Below are 18,481 nucleotides of genomic sequence, written 5' to 3' on the forward strand. Positions count from 1 at the left end.
ACGCTACCATTTGCGATTTTGATCTAGTGTATCTATTATTACAGAAGAGCTATTGAATCATTAGGTTGAAATCGCAATCGTATTAGAGTTAATATTTTTTATTTTTATTTCTGCGTTCAAAAGGAACTATTAGAACCAACAAACATGACGAGCCGCATAAAACACAGACCAGGGTAAATAAACAGCAGTGTCAGTCTCGTTATCGTAAACGTTAACAGCAATTGTACTCCGCAGGACGAGGCAGGACGAGGGACATGGAACGATTCAATGCACGAACATTATCTAACTTACCCCATTCTACATTAAGCTTGTTATACGTTTTGAACGTAATTTTGTACCAGCACTGTTGGGCAGAAGAGTTCATAATATGCCTTTACAAGGCCCCTGCCACCAGCTCTCAACTAGTCGTAGGAGTGGGGAAGTTTGGACAGAAAATATGGTGATAATACTATTGTGGGAGGATGATATTAAAGAATTATAGCCCGAACTATATTATTTTGTTTTCTGAAACGTGGTTCCCTGCAAATCAGTTTATAGTAGGAGTTAACTAATAATATCAGTCACGTAACGAAAAAGCGTTATTCCCCTAACTTTTCAACTAATCCAAAAATAATGTGATCGATAAGTAGAACCTTGTTAACCTAAAGTCCCTTGCAATATTAACTGTAACTAGTGTTAAAGCGAAATTAATAAAATAGATAGATAGAATAAGATAGATTCAGTAAGGATTGATTCAGTGGCACATTGACACAGTTGGCGCTCTGCTGGACTAACGGTTATAGATTCAATTCACACATCGGGAAAACACTAGTAAGGCATCACTAGTAATTGCTTGTTTGCTATTTTTCTCAAACTAATAAACATATATTTAAATACATTTACGAAAATTAAATAAGAGCGCTCATCCTACCTGATTGGTGTCGGGTGCTCACCATGATTGATAATACTAGGAGTATAGCCAGGCTATTAAAATAGGATTTTTTTATTATCGAACCATGTGGATATAACATATCATAGCCCATCTGGCGTTAAGAAATGACCGGCAAACTCCACAACCTGAGTACCAACATCTTGAGATATAATGTCGTAGCCATGTAGTCGTAGCCAAATACATGACTACTTCGTAACCGATAGATTTATCAGCTCCTACCCGCCGTGTTCAGTCTACCATAAAACATGGCGCTTACAACGGTGCCGAAATATCAAGACCTCATTGAAACTAAGAATCTGGGTAAGGACCCTTTACTTTTGAAATGTAAGAAATTGCAAAAATGTCAAAATACAGCTGGGGCGGCCGGGGCTGAACTTCTTCATGTGCTGAATCCAGCGGCAACCTGGCTAACTTGAACACAGGTCTCCGCAGACTTCCATGCTTCGTGTCCAAATCCACGACTCTGATCACTACATCCTTGCCGGGTAACGTGCGGATAATCCTTCCAAGTTTCCATTGCAGCGGGGGCTGATTGTCCTCTTTGATGAGGACGAGCTCTCCAACTTGAGGAGGTGAGGATGTGGAAAGCCATTTGGAGCGGGTTTGGAGGGTATGGAGATAGGATTTGGTCCACAGAGTCCAAAAACGCTGAGAGAGAGCTTGGATGAGCTGAAAACGCTTAAGAGCTGATAATGGCCTATCATCAAAAGATGGCTCAGGGAGAGCGGTGAGTGAACGGCCAATAAGAAAGTGGCCAGCTGTTAGTGGCTCAAAATCGGAGGGATCTGACGAAAGTGGGCAGAGAGGTCTGGAATTAAGTACTGCCTCGACTCGAGTTAAAAGTGTGGAAAATTCTTCAAACGTGAGGTGCTGTTCACCTATAACATGATAAAGTAACTTCTTAGTGCTCTTGACCGCAATTTCGTGAAGGCCCCCGAACCAGGGTCCCGTGGGCGGTTGGAGCAGCCAAGTTATGTGCTGATTAGCGAGCCTATGCGTGATTGTGTCATTATTTTGCGCGAGAAAATCTTGTACCTCAATGAGATGATTCTTAGCTCCTACATAATTTGTGCCACAGTCAGAACGGATAAGAGTAGGAGTACCGCGACGCGATACAAACCGTTGCATTGCAGCAAGAAACGCTTCAGTGCTGAGTGACGAAACGAGTTCCAAGTGAACCGCCTTAGTAGATAAGCAAACAAAGACACAAAAGTATGCCTTCATGAGTTTTACATTACGTAAAGTACTAGATTTAATGAGAAACGGGCCAGCAAAATCTGTAGAGACCTGACTAAATACTGGCCGGGGTGTGACCCTGTCTGCGGGCAAATCAGCCATCAACGGAGCTCTGGCCTGAGCGCGATATCGGAAACATCTAATGCATTTGTACACGCGATGCCTGATGACACGACGTGCTGAGAGTATCCAGAACTGCTGACGGAGGATAGCGTGTAATGTGTCAGCCCCGGGATGACAGTTTATTCTGTGATAGTGGTCTATGATGAGATCAACTAGTGGGCTAGAGCTGGGCAGAACGAGAGGATGCTGAGCATCGTATCTTATTGGCGCATGAGTGAGGCGACCACCAACTCTCAAGAGATCATCTTTCATCAAGGGTGAAAGACGCTGAAGTCGAACGGTACAAATCTTGCCTGCCTGAAGACGGTAAATATCTTCCGCAAACTCATTGTGTTGAACAGAGCGAACCCAGAATAACAGAGCATCTCTACGTTCTCCAACTGTCAAGGGACCAGAGCGCCTATCAGTTGAGTTGTGTCTACAATTGAAAATAAAGCGTTTTATGCAAGCTGTCACTCCAACGAGCTTGTCGAGAGAACTGAATCGAGTAAGCAAGTCAAGGTCGAGGTCAGGAACTGCTATATGAGCTGGTACTTTCTTGGGCTTCAGACCTGGTAATGCATGGTGGCCTAGAGCAGGAGGCATTTTGGGCCAGGTGTCAGGAGGCTCCTTCAGCCAGCTAGGAGACCACCAAAGATCATGAGCTGATAGTGACTGGGCAGACATTCCCCTGCTCGCACAGTCTGCAGGGTTCAGGTTTGTAGGAACATGTTTCCATGTGGAGGTGATTGGATTGGATGTTATCTTGGCAACCCTGTTAGCTTCAAAGACCTGAAGTCTATGAGGAGGTGTGTTTAGCCATGCTAGGACAATGGTACTGTCTGACCAGCATATGTGTTGCTTTATGGTAATATGGGACAACAATTGAGTCGAGACACGTATCATAAGCTGTGTTAAGAGACTTGCAGCAGATAACTCCATCTTGGGGATGGTAAGACGATTTTTAACGGGTGCGACTCGTGATTTAGCAATTACGAGGTATACGTTGACACATCTGTGCTCATCGAGTTCATGGAGATAAATAACGGCAGCAAAACCTGCCTCTGAGGCGTCTGCGAACCCGTGAAGCGTGTAAGTAGACTTAAGTTTGTTTGTACAAATAAGGCGAGGCAAACGAAAGGTTGACAATTGGGGCAGATCCTGTGATATGCGGTTCCATTCTGTCTGTACTTCAACAGGGGTGTGTTCGTCCCATTCTAACTTTAGAAGCCACAGCTTCTGTAGGAGAAGCTTTGCGCGGAAGATAACAGGAGTAACCCAACCGTTAGGGTCATAAAGAGAGGCGACTGTGCTGAGGATTGAGCGTTTGGTAATTTGTTTTATTGAGGGGAGAGAAATACGATAAGTTAACTCATCCGATTGAGGAATCCACTGTATACCTAATACTTTTATGGAGTTGGAGTCTGGGCTAATGTCAAAGTCCTTGGGCATGTCACACTGATCATCGGGAAATCTTTCAAGAAGCTGAGGGCAGTTTGAGGTCCATTTACTGAGCTGAAAACCACCTAAGGCTAGTAAGTTAATCAAGTCGTTTTGGAGAGCTTGAGCCTTTACTACAGAATCGTGACCAGTGAGAATATCATCGACGAATATGGACTTGCGCAGCACTTGAGCAGCTGCAGGATAGCGATGACCTTCATCATCCGCTAATTGGATTAAAGTGCGTATAGCATGATATGGGCTTGATCTTAACCCGTATGTAACAGTGTTTAAGGCATATGTAAGCAGGGGCTGATCTGGCGAAGAGCGCCAGAGAATGAGCTGGTAACGCCTCTGATCGGGATGTATGAGTATGTTTCTGAACATCATACAAATGTCAGTGCTGAAAACTACGGGATGAGTTCTAAACGACAAGATAATATCGACAATGTCCTGTTGAAGAGCTGGACCAGTGTGTAAACAGTCATTTAGGCTGACACCATTTGAGCTTTTACAGCTACCATCAAAAACAGTGCGTAGCTTGTCTGATCCCGACTTGAAGATACCATGATGAGGGATATAGAAGTGAGGTTTATGAGCAAAAGTACTCGGGTGGCATGGGGACATGTGACCCAGCTTCTGATAATCTGCCATGAAGTCAATGTATTTCACACGGAGATATCGGTCAGCTTGTAACTTCTTTTCAAGATTAAGAAACCTACGCAATGCTATGGCATGGGTACTTCCTAACTCGGGCATATTATGTAAAAAGGGTAAAGTTACCGTATATTGACCTGAGGGTTTACGAGTAGTGGTAGTGCGGAATATTTCTTCACACTGATCTTGCAAAGGGGTAGTTTCAACATGAAGTTGGGGCTCTTCAGATTCCCAGAACTTCTCAAGGCTCTTGCGAATGTCATGTGTAGATACCTCGAGTTCTGGTTGTGCGCTGACAATGTGAGTCGATTCAGTTTTGCTTACAGGAGCAGTATACAAATCGTGTATGGGTCCTAACAATGCAAAATCAAATATCGTGCCGGCTCGAAGGACCAGAAAATGGTGACGCAGGTGAGCGTCACCTTAAACGTGAGCTGATGAGCTGAAAGGGAGCAAATGAACTCTGCGGAGAATGAGCGGACACGAAAGGGTAGGTAGGAAAACGGGACTTACTTGGAGGCTGATGCTGGCACTATCACGGTCGTAGTGGTGTTCCTCTGCGATGGGTGGCACATACACCTTTTCACCGGTTCACACTCAACCTTTTACTTAGTATATAACGAAGGGCGCGCGCGCACAATTTACTCAATATCGAACGAGCGTATCTCCGCGTGCCGTCATGTACCGCACTGTTATGAGAGGTGCGGGGTGCGTACGGGCGACGGCACCCGAGTTGAGCCGAACATTTATGAACGTCGCGCTGTCGCGAACAACAGCCGACAATGCCATCCTGAAAAATATATAGGCGTTTAATATAGTGTAAGCACACCTTTATTCCAACTCACGACAGTAAACAACAAACAGCAGTGGAGCTAAATTGAGTTTTGTCACGTTGAAACTTCCGTTCGTATCGAACTATTCCCGTACCTAGGTGATCTGGGAATCGTCTGAGTGCTAAGGGACTGTGCTACATGACATTCCTAAAACACTTTTAAATTTTCAAGACGGAGCCTGCAATATCATATTATCGTCGACAATGCGTATAAATATTGCGTTTTGTTCCGCGACCACCATTTCACACAAGTCTCACGATCCTGCCCAATTTTATCACGCAACAGTAATCATAGCAAGTTGAAGAATCAACAACCGACCGTGATAGTGAAACAACCGTCAAAAATACATTTGGAGACTTCAGCCTAATTGTTGTCGCTGCGATGTCGAAGTGGCCCAAAGGATGAAAAGCCCAACGTATTCCTATCAAACAATGCTACTTTGCCGGTGTTCAAATCCCGCGGCCAGGTACTAATTGATGACTCAGATAGCCATAATAGAATAAAACAAATTCGCTAAAAACCTTAATGACGCTCTTTCAAGATAAGCTTCCATTTGTACAAGTTTAAAAAACAATATTCGATCGAATAACGACACCCGCTCGATGGAAGATCTTCCTTTAATTGTGTTCCCAAAACTCTTTTCTTTTCACGATGCACTCTCCATAAGGCTGGTGACGTCTTAAACTGTCAAGAAGGTTTAAGCGTCTAAGTCTGTTGCGAATTTGTTAAACCACTTTCGTCTGGCTTGCCATGTCCGTACTTCAAAGCTAAATTTCCAGTTCGCGTTTTCCTCAGCCCAACCGAAGCTAATTTTGATTTCTAGTTCTACTTAAAATAGAACCGAAAGATTGCGTACAGCTTCACGAGGGAGCTTAATTAATTACAGCTTCCTGAAATAGCTATTGATGAAGCCAACTGTGCACATCTTAATTATATTTCTAGCCTTTTACGTCTATTTTTAGATGTTAAATAAATTTGAATAAAGTAAGAGAGTGATTCTTAGACTAACTGGCCGATGACCTCATAGTCTACCTAGTTTGAAATTATTACCTCACAAACACAACCACAACAATAAATATCTACCGGTCTCAAAATAAGCTGCCCTAGCATGTAACGTGCAGCAGTCGCAGATTTAGCTTTGAAAGGTGGGATATTCGTTATACGATGATAAATGAGGCTTTCATCTTATGTCTCGAGTTCGTCTATAAGTATTTTAAGATAAGGTTTGAACACTACTTCGTTTCGACAATAGCTCCCTTATTGTGGCTGTCGTAATTTACATCCCTTTTTTTTTTGGGTCGTGGGCCGAACCTCCTACGAGGTCCCCGCGCATAAGGGGCTACGGGGTATGCGAGACTCAACGATCTGCAGTTGTTGAGAGCAGATTGCAGGCCCAAGGATTTTAGGGCCCACCCACTACACGACAATTTACATCCCCTACCCTAACCCGGTTCACGCAGCAGCCAACATTCGTTGCCGCTTTTAACACTTTAGGGATCCTTCTGATCCACTCTGAGTACTGCTGGACGTTTCTGTATAGTAATGGAAGCAGCAAACAAGGCACAGGTCACGTACTCGTATTTAGCTCCTGCTGAGTTTCTTGCCGCACTCACAAATCAATTACCCTCAAGGCGTTGGACCTTCTTTGCAGACGCTCAGACAATTCTTCGCAAGCCCAAAGCTTCTAGCTGAGCCCTTGAATTTGTCCTGGTTAGGCGGCAAAAAATCTGAGTAAAGTGCTGTCCTTTTATCACAAAAAAACGTATCTCGAGGTGGGTAGTGGCATTAAAATCTCTATATCCTTGATCTCTGATAATCAATTATCTTTAGAAGGATCGTAAGCTCATGTACCCTTCTAGGGAAATAAAAAAACTTTATTGAGAAACACATTACATAGATGAGGAAAGTGTGAATTGCTACTTGAAGTGTTTTTTCGTATGTTGTAACTTAGCTGGGCATCGGTAAGTGTGACGGTGGATACTGCGGGCGTGTCCGGATGTACCTAAAGTTCGCGGTCGGCTCAGCTTTTATGAAAGTTTTAGAGAACTTCTAAAATATTAATCTAAACTCCAATCGATTACGGATCGGTTGATGGATGGATTTGTGCGCTTAAAAAGGCTAAATTTATATGAAGTTTCGTTGCAAAAATTCATTTTCTATTATTAACACTGTTGTTGACACAATTAAGGATGAGTACGGTCATCATCAGCCTAACATCCCTTGCTGGATACAGACCTCCCGAGGCTTACCAAAGTTTCCCATTCCCATTCCTAGTTACGGTATCGGCCAAGATAAGGGCGAGTAAGGGGGCGCTAAAATGTTCAGCAGACTACATACATACCGCCGTGTCACTCCATAAAACGGGAATCTCACATCAAAACCAAATGATTCTTGTCCACCTGATGGTTGCCTAGAAGAGATCGCTCTTAGCGATAAGGCTGCCAATTGTACTTTTTGTGTTTAATGCATCGCACTGTTTATTTGTTTTTTGGTGTACAATAAAGAATACTCTCTCTCTCCCTCTCTCTCTCAAAATCAATTAATTGCACAAATATTATCAATGTACTCATTAATAAATTTACTTAAAAAAAAAACCTTAAGGCTTATTACGGCGCTTTGTAAAATCATTAGTTTCATAGCACCTTTCATTTAAAGGCTGAAAAACATTAACACCGCAGTCCGCTGCTCATCTTGAAATATGTTTAAAGACCCCGAAGATTTGATTAACAAGGATTATATTTATGTTGAATATTTTATTATAAGGATGCTGATGCAATAGTCAACTTCTGCCGTTATTTTAATAGACACAATTGACTTGTTTACCCAAAACTGAAATTGTCTGTGTTACCTTTCAAAAGCGAACTATGTCCTTCGCAGCAGAATCGAGTTGACGGTAACAACAGCCTTGGGCCCTACCGCCAACTAAAAGGAGTAATTAGAGGGAGAGTCTTCTCTACATATACATGCCTTCATTATTATAAAACCTAACTCACGACACGTTCGGAAACTTCCTTCTTTGTTCTATACTAAATGTCTCATGAAAATTACTCTAGAGAAATGTTTGAAATGATTCGTTCATTCCCTTTCTACAATCCCATCAGAAAACGGTTTCCGGACATCATATTTACCTACGACAGCAAAAAAATCTCATCTAAAATACTATAGGTAGCTTTATCACATCTGAGCATATCACCAAGATCATCACCACCACTAATCTAATTTGGAGGCAATGCAATTTACTTTTTATCCAACTAAATAATTTTTGTTTCGCCCATCGATTTTCAAATGCTACATTCAGATTGTTTCGTACAATAGAAATATCAAGCACGTCAAGTATCTTATAATTGGATTGTTCGGTCAGGCCTCGGGCCAAGGATCAAGTATTTATTCTCATTTAATGACTACTAAGAGGTTTTGAGTTATAAGTACTGAAACAAGATTTTTCTTGCCATTAAAATTATTGTTCGAGTTTAATTAAACGTTGAAGTTTCTACTTATAACTCTAGAAATAATATTCTAATTCTTACAGGAACTATGTACGTCTGTGGTCATCACCATATTTCAACCAACAATGTCTTCTTCCCTTTTTTATTTTGAACATAAATAGAATAATTATTTAGTTAAAAATTTACGAACTGCTGATATATTTCACGTTTATTATTTTTTTTTTTTTTTATTGCCCTTGTAGGCAGACGAGCATACGGCCCACCTGATGGTGAGTGGTTACCGTCGCCCATGGACTTCAGCAATGCCAGGGGCAGAGCCAAGCCGCTGCCTACCGCTTAATACTCTCCACAAGCCTCGTTTGAAGAAGGACATGTCATAGCGCTCGGGAAACACCGTGGAGGGGAGCTCATTCCATAGCCGGAAATAATAATTATAAAATTAAGTTACTCAGAAATTAAGATATATGAAAATACGCGGCAAAATTAACGTTATTTATGTCAGGTGAAAATCATTGTAAATTTTTGCACAAACTTCCGTGAGTAGTGAAATTGTTAAACGGCTCCACGACGTATATCTAATTGATGAAACAAATATTTCTGATGTGCACTTCGAATACTGATTGCATAAAGCTGTCAGTATGAATTGACAATGATTTCTTGAATTTACATAATCCTGTGAGAAAATGTTAAAGGTATAATGAATTAATAGTAATACTTTAGATTGTAGTAGTATATATTAATTGTAATGCCGCCCTGGCTTAGCCCAGTGCTCGACCACTTATCATGGAGAAACTACAGAGAGATTCGAGCGACCAGTAATCCCTTCATCCCAAAAAAATATAAAAATATGGTGTACGTGAAAGAAGTGAAACTTCTTTTGCGGTGTGTTTGTAGTTTTCGTCATTTTTCATCCTTAAATCATTTTTTTCTTGTAATAGGGAATGCTATGTATAAGAGAAACGACCAAGCTTGCTTTGTCCTTTCCTACTCTCCACAGTCGAGTGGTTCGCAAGACGGTCTGTCTACTTTCACACTTTCGTTCTTCCTAAATTGTACTTTTTCTCTCTAACCGTAAGGAATCTATTCCGTAATTTTACTCGCAATGGGCCAAAGAAGTTTCTCTCTAAAACATATTTGTAATATAGGTCTCAAAATATAAGTTATAGAAAATAACTATTGTACAGGACGATATGTACTTCTAAGGTGTAATAAAAACTATTTTTACGTAGGACGTGGATCTAAAGGAAACTTAAAATTCAAAGTTTTAATTGTTAAAACTTAGTAGTTCTAGTTCTGCTGACAGTACTTTCATGCGGTATGATTGAGCTGATACCGAAACGGAGAAGGTAGACAGTGATACTCTTGGATGAGCTATCATTAAGCCGTTTGATATAGGCATTGAGTTTTATAATTGTGTTATTATCGTTATCAACGCTAAGTCAATTTCGATCTTCGGATAATTTTAAAGAAGACAAAAGGCTTATGGGATTATTAGGCTGATCCTTAAATTTCAAAATCCATCTTTTCCCCATTTATGTAATGCACGATAAGCCATTTTTAATTATGGTGCAATTTTTTAACAAGGAACATAAAATAATTTCAATAAATTCAAAATAGTCCTTTGTTATGTTTGGCAAAAAGTTGAAGATGTCTTGTTTCCAAATTAACACGTACGACCTTTCGGTTTCCAATCTTCTGAATTATTAATGATCTCTTTATCCTTTTGAGATGTGGAGTGTCAGATATAGTAATTCGTTTTTGGTCCGTATTGCTTGTTGTTGTTAACGAGTTCAAGATAATCGTGACTGAAGTAATTACGCCATAAAGTTCTTGTTTTGAAAATACACTTTTATTCGGTAAAATTTGAGGTTGATGCCAATTTTACTATAAACTGTAGCGCAGCTGCCACTATTCACTTTTGAAATGAAATCCAACCTATCAGAATATTGTAAAATCCAACCTTCAATTCATAAATATTTCACGGCGAAAATAGGAAGGATGCAGCTGACCTACTCATGCGTATTAATAATTCGCCTTCCACTATTAAAAAATCATAAAGAAGAAAAAACAAATAATAAAATCTAGTTAAATCTGGGCTGTTTTATAAATAGGCAATGTGAGCTTGTCCAATATACAAATTGCGGCAATTCTGTACACCAGTGCACGAAAAATGTAAACGGGGATGGCTGACGGATCGTCGAGGACATACGAGGAGTAATAATGACTTGACACGCTGCGTTCAGTTGACGCCGGCTCAGAATACTGATACTAGTCTGTGCGCTTGTTGATCGAGGGGTACGAGAAACCCGACAACTGTGGGATACTGCTTGGATACTGTAAAATATAATAATTGAATTCATTCGGTTCGGTACCATCATTCTATCAATATGGCACATGTGGCATTAGTGGATGTTTTTTTTTTGAATGGAGATTTTACTGGCGGCCCAGGCGACTTTCGATGTTCACCAGGATAGATGGGCAAGCATGAGCTCAGCCAGGAGGGGAAGCTCATTGCCGTCTGAAAGGGAAAGTACCCGTATTATATCATTATCAACAGTAGTAGCGCTTACTTTGTGGTATGTATGGGACTGGCGACTCCAAATCAGAAGTATCATCAGGTGATTCGTTCCGAATTTGAATGCATTTCCAAAGATCTTTTCTGCCACATACCATCCGGCTTTGGAATAAACTCCTCTCTATGGTGTTTTCCGAGCGCTATGATTTGAACTTCTTCATCGCTTACTTTGTGATATGCACGGAATAGATAACCTTAATTATCTAATCCGAGGTGATATGTATGGGTCTGTCGGCTCCATATCAGAAGTATCGTCAGCTGGTTCGTTCCAAATTTGAGCAATTCCAATAATCTCCAAAAACATAGGTATAACACATGGACTACACATATTTAATAGGATTCAATTTTCTGCTACAATCCGGATAGCTATACGGAACCGTTAACATATGAAATCGTTGCCGGATGTCATACAGTTTTCTATGAAAAATGACTACGTATATTTCCGAAAAACAACGAAAAAGGCTTCACATCGTGGAACAAACGAATTACAATCAACTAATTTCGTACATTCGTGCAAATGAAATCCGTTCCTAAATCATTGTTAGAACTGAAGGGATATAGCCCTTGTTTTATTGCGCTCAGCTTTTCGGACCCAGAATTTTAATCTGTCGATAAGGTGACGAGTCCTGCTCGGCGAGAAATTTAATAAGCGCTTGTTGTTTGTTTTGGAAATTTTCTTGCCGAGAGAACGTTTCTCGTTAATTAAAATTGTGATTGTCGTTTCAGAAAGAAGTGGGACTGCTTCTTGAAGCGTTTTCGGATTATTAAGGATTTTCTAGACCTAATTTTTTAAGCTTATTTGGAAAAGAAATTCCATCGACCATTGTATTATTTTGACCTTGATTTGACCATTAGTAAATATTCCTTCAAACATTTTTTCTGACAAGTTTCTTCTTTTCCTTGTTTTTTCTTGACTTTTTATTTTATACAATTAAGATCTAATTACATCATTTTTCGCGTCGCCAGACCGTGTGTGTTTTCCAACATTGTATTTTACGGTAGGCAAGTTTGTGACCAGACGTAGATATCCATGACCGACAGTGGCCACAAGCTCATCTGCCATTGAAGGCGTGAATAGGCCGGTATGGTGATGGTCTCTCTATTAGTGTACTACTTTCTAATTATTTTAAACACCTTACCATCCAATAACGTCATTATTATGGTAAAGACGTACATACAAGTTCAATGTAGAAAATCAGCGACAATCTCAGCATAGACGCAGCAGATTTAGAATTAGATGTGATAGTCGAGTCACGTCTGGAGTCGAAGAGTGTTGCTGATGGTTACAAAAACACAGCCCGCCATCAGCACTCACGTACTATTGATACACTGCAGTTTGTTCAAAGATTTGTAGCACTGAATTCCTATCAAATAAAGAGCGTTTAGACGAGATCTTTTGAGAAAATTTAAAATCCAATGCTCTTAAGTATATTAGATATCTTATACCACATACGAGCGTTACGCCTATCAAGTCTATTGAGAGTGACTCAACGCGGATGGTAATGGGGGGTAATTTTGATTATAAAAAAGAGTCAGAAACTTTTGTGGTTACCATATCATTCACTTAATTTACGGGAACACTTCAACAACAATTAATGAAGTTTAATTCGAGTTCACATCACAGTTGGCCATATCATTGGCCCAGAGACAACATTGTACATCGAAATTAGTTCAAAAATCTTACGACATCAGTACCGACACTCCATGCTGCGCTTATACATAGTTGGGCGGTGCATTCTAATAGAAGTCTTCTCAGATAATCAGACGCAGCCAGTTTTAGCTCAGACTCTTAGAAACTGGTGGTAGGACACTCTAGTGAGTCCGCGCGGGTAGATACCACCACACTGCCTATTTCTGCCGTGAAGCAGTAATGCGTTTCGGTTTGAAGGGTGGGGCAGTCCGTTGTAACTATACTTGAGACCTTAAAACTTATATCTCAAGGGGTGGCGCATTTACGTTGTAGATGTCCATGGGCTCCACTAACCACTTAACACCAGGTGGGCTGTGAGCTCGTCCCCCCTTCTAAGCAATAAAAAAAAAACATTCTCTCATTAATGTCAAAAGTATTGACTACAAATCGACCTCGGTAATATAATGCTCGTCAATATAAAAAAACTCATTTTCTTTTTAAAGTTTTTTTAAAGTTACAAACAATTCACACCCATAAATAATTTGATTTTAATAAAGTAATATCGTGAAAGCTCGTGCTGTAATGCATTATCGTTCATCAGATTATATTAATTTTAAAACAACCGACACGTCATCACACTGAACTGAAGCATTTAAAAATATTTATTGTTTTCAGTGTAAAGTGGATTCGTGACCCACCAGTATCTGATGTGTTGTTACATGCCACATAAAGCATATTCACTACAGCTCAAAGGCTCCTGGAAACCTCTAGAAAATCCATCGACAACAACATGGACTACAGTTCGGGAAACGCTTTTATTGAATTATGCGACCAATTCCCTGCAATAATTGTGACCTTGCGAAATGAGTTCGAACTCTCAGTACATAGTAGTAGGTTAGTATTTCCAACTGGAAAGGCAAAGGAATCATAATCATACCATACAGCCTAATATTTTATGTATATTTTTTAGATGAAAAATAACATTATGAAATGATATGAAGCGAAATGAAATGAGATGATATGGGATGAAATATAATCTCAATTTGTATTTTTTAACAACTATCATTGAAATTGAAAATCAAAGTATTGTTTACATAAAAAGGCCTTAGTAGGAGGACTTAAAGCGTCGTGACTAGCGTCGATTCTGAATTCAGTTTCAGCAATTAGAAAAATCGGCAATATACTCAGCTTTATCTATACATCACAGTAAATGAGGAAAACATTATTTTTCTCCTACCTACGCCGAAAGTTCAGTTTTCCTCCTGCTGTACAGGGAAGAAAGTGTAACTTTTCCTTCCTGGGTACTGCCAAGTGCGCATGCGCGTTAGTGTCTACGTCTGCTCTCACGCACCTAAAATTCTCCGCCATTGTTGTGCTCGGGTAATTTGCAATATTGTGTTTAGTGTAAAAGTGAAATAAACAAAATGCAATAAAATTTAATAGTATTAAACAAAGATGAGTTCATCAGACAGTTCTTATTCAATTAGTAGTACTAGGCTGCACTAAAAGTATCGGGAATGGAATATTTCCACTGTTCCTGTCATATTAAAATCTTTTTAATTGAAAACTCCTTGGTTTTAAAAATCGAATACCATTTATTTATTTTAAAAAATATTCTCGGTCTTGTCACGGGGTTTTGTCAAACTTGTTTAGTCGTTGAGAAAATGGAATTGACTCGAGAAAATTCAAGAGCGATGATTTATTATGAGTTTCGAACTGGTTTAACACAGAAACTGTGTGTTGACCGGATGATTTCTGCATTTGGTGATGAAGCCCCATCCAAAACCACAATTTATCGCTGGTTTGCTGAGTTTCAACGTGGACGTGTCAAGCTCAGTGATGATCCCCGTCAAGGTCGTCCAAAAACTGTAGTCACCCAAGAAAACGTTGATGCTGTGCGTAAGCTGATTGAGGAAGATCGACATGTGACATACCGCGAAATTCAGGCAACTTTAGACATTGGCATGAGTCAAATACAAATAATCTTGCATGAACAATTAGGTGTAAAAAAGTTGTTTTCCCGATGGCTACCGCATTCGCTCTGTGAAGAGCAAAAAGCGGCTCGCGTTACTTGGTGCGTCAGAACTCTCGAAAGATTCCACGCAGGATCCATAAATGCTGTATATAACATTGTATCAGGTGAAGAATCCTGGATATACGCGTATGAACCCGAAACAAAAAACCAGTCACGAGTTTGAGTGTTCGAAAATGAGTTAAATCCAACAAAAATTGTTCGTTCACAGAGTGTTGCAAAAAAAATGGTGGCCACGTTTGTCTCCAAAACCGGTCATGTTACGACTATTCCTCTTGAGGGTCAAAGAACGGTTAATGCAGAATGGTATGCTAGCATTTGTTTGCCACAGGTCGTTTCTGAACTCCGTAAAGAGAACTGCAACCGCCGCATCATCCTCCATCACGACAATGCGAGTTCTCACACCGCGCACAGAACAAAAGAGTTTTTAGAGCAAGAAAACATAGAATTATTAGACCATCCGTCGTACAGCCCCGACCTAAGCCCTAATGATTTCTATACTTTCCCTTAAATAAATAATAAATTGCGTGGACAGAGATTTTCATCACCTGAAGAAGCTGTGGACGCCTACAAAACGGCCATTTTGGAGACTCCAACTTCCGAATGGAATGGTTGCTTCAATGATTGGTTCCATCGTATGGAAAAATGTGTCAAATTTTGCGGAGAATACTTCGAAAAGCAATAAATACATTTTTAAATAGTAATGTTGGGTCACTTCATTAATTCCCGAAATTTTCAGTGCCGCCCTCGTAGTTTATTTAAAAATTAAAAAACAATTAAATTGTTTTTTTATGAATGACAAAACATTTATACAGATTTTTTTTAATAATAATAATAATAATAGATACTAATTAGAATTGATAATGTATAATATTATGTATATAATATTAGTCAGATCGCTTAAATTCATTAATTTTATTGTTAAGATTTAAAAAAGGTTCTATTAATTTAGCGTGCAGGCATGCAAGAACCCCTCTTGTGTGAGGGCGAAAGCCTAATCCAGACTTTTACTTTATATTTGGCAATTTTACTGTCTTCCAGTTCTTAACAGCTTTTTAGTGAACATAACATCGTATTAAAAACAATACACGTCGAATCTAGGGTAGCACAAATATAGATGTTTCCTTAAATAAGAAATGTATTACAAACACGGCGTGTGGATAATAAAGAAAACATCCTGAAAACTGGTTGACGAGTACCGTGAAGGGAATAATTTGATGTGGAAAGGGAAAATATCTAAATTACGCAAAAGACAACGTTGTGTATTTCAAAGGAACGCGACGTTACGTGACTCGCACGGTGAATGTGCCAACGTAATGAAGAAACGACCAGAAATTTCATTGTCTTTACGAGAATTTTTTGTTGACTTAATTATTTTAATGTGTATCACGTTTTATTCTCTACGTTGATTGGTAAGGATCATATTCAGCCTATAGGTATTGTTGGGGCTTCCTTTTCCTTATTCCTTACATAATTCACTATTCACGCTGTCTATTGACACCCAAAGTAAAACTAAGTGTACCCTGTGCACCAAGAAAAAAAAGAAGGAAGAAAAAATGGCGGCAAAAAACTAAAACACGGTGTTGATGCTAACAACGAAAATTTGTGAATATTATTAACCTGCTTATAAAACTTTTGAGATTGAGGATCAAACGTGCATCAAGGAGCTTCGGAGTTAGTTAATAATCTTATCCTTCTCTCAGTTCCAATAATATTTAACATAAATATATGCCAACCTTAAAACATGACTTCAAAGTCTCAATCGTGCGCACAGCTGTCAGGCTATATATGTAGATATGTATATATTCATATATACCTAACTTATGTCCATACATATGTTTACGAACGATTTCCAGGATAAAGCAATAACAAGTATAGTAAGTATATATCAAACGTCGAAAAATTTATGGAATCCAATAGCGGTAGCGCGTTTAGTGAGATCGTGCGAGTAATGACTGCCATTTCTGCCACAAAATCAACTAGTAAGTCCGATCTCACGCATCAACGTGCTCACGTTTATAAGCGATACTCACGAACGGCCGGGCTGTATGTTCATCACAGAAATGACAAAAAATCTTCTAAAATTATATAAAAAAAAGTTTAATCGTTCAGAAATAGATCATTAGAATCAGAATATTGATCATTAACAAGATATCAGATGCTACTCACTCTTCACGATTACGTTTTACGGAAGCACAACAGTCGCTCAATCGCCTTGCTCTGTGCTGTTTCTTCATTAGCGCACGCGACAGTCTGTGAGTGAATAATATAATTGCTCGTATTGTTAAGCTGTAGTAGAGAGTTTTATATTCACTGTGTAGAGCCACCCTGTTTTTTTGGATATACGGGTCGGCTTACGACAAGAACTTCAGAGATTTGAAAGTTATGAACAGACAACCCAATAAAATACAGCGGCAAGCTGCGTTTAACTTTTGTCATTACGGTTCCAAATTAAGAAGTCGACGCCCTATGAAAATCAAAAAATATACGCGATAAGTATTAGACCCAATAGTCTTTTTTTTTCTACTGCCCTTGTAGGCAGACGAGCATACGGACCACCTGATGTTGAGTGGTTACCGTCGCTCTTGAATCAGCAATGACAGGGACAAAGCCAAGCCGCTGCCTACCGCTTAGTACTCTCCACAAGGCTCGTTTGAAGAAGGACATGTCATAGCGCTCGGGAAACACCGTGGAGGGGAGCTCATTCCAAAGCCGGATGGTACGTGACAAAAAAGACCTCTGGAAACGCACTGTGGATGACCGCAGTGGCTCCAGGTAGTATGGATGAACTCTACAACGGTGACGAGCAGTGCGATGGTAAAAACGAGTCTAATTTCTTTCAAAAAGATGGTGACTGTGACCATGAACCGAATCTCAACCTCGTGCCCCTAGGGCTTCTAACTACAAGACCAATGTGACGATATTGTTTATAATCTAAATTTATTGATTCTCGAGTTCTTACTAAAAGCTATACTCACATAACGCTATTAAAAGAAAGACCGTAATTTCATTTTATTGTACTTGCCTACTCAGGTGTATTGGTTTTTACTTAAACAGTATAATTAGGTTTACTTACTTTATTTTAATTACTTATAGTTAGGTCGCTTCCACGTACCACATCTATATCTATAGTATTATATTATTGTAGTAGTAATTATAGTTGTGAGGAAAATAAAATGCGTAAATTTAGTTAGTTACTAACATTTACAACGTAAATGCGCCCCCCATCTTGAGATATAAGTTGAGATATAAGGTCTCAAGTATAGTTACAACGGCTGCCTCCCTTCAAACTGAAACGCATTACTATTTCACGGTAGAAATAGGCAAGGCGGTGGTACCTATCCGTGTGGATTTACAAGAGGTCTTAACACCAGTAATTACGCAAATTATAATCGTAAATCCTCTGGCTTGATTCTGACTGGAAGCTTTCATAAGTTCTTGGCTAGAGCTTGTAGACAAGAGAATATGGCTGCCAGTTAATGCTGCGGTCATTATCACCGCTGATACCATTAGTGATCGCTTTAGTATACGGCTTCTTGATCTATCGGCTTAAAAATGCAATTCCGACAACTTAATTCAATATCAACACGACTCACTGA

The 18,481-nt window shown here is 39.6% G+C and overlaps 1 protein-coding gene across 1 annotated transcript; it reads right to left on the minus strand.

The window, feature by feature from the left end:
* Positions 1 to 1,219: 1,219 nt before the first annotated feature.
* LOC101737233 (uncharacterized) lies at positions 1,220 to 4,468 on the minus strand. The gene has a single exon (XM_004934284.2). It carries the CDS (start codon positions 4,466 to 4,468, stop codon positions 1,220 to 1,222), a length of 3,249 nt encoding a protein of 1,082 aa, XP_004934341.2.
* Positions 4,469 to 18,481: the final 14,013 nt, after the last annotated feature.

Source organism: Bombyx mori, chromosome 9 (assembly GCF_030269925.1).
Source record: "Bombyx mori chromosome 9, ASM3026992v2".
NCBI lineage: Eukaryota > Metazoa > Arthropoda > Insecta > Lepidoptera > Bombycidae > Bombyx > Bombyx mori.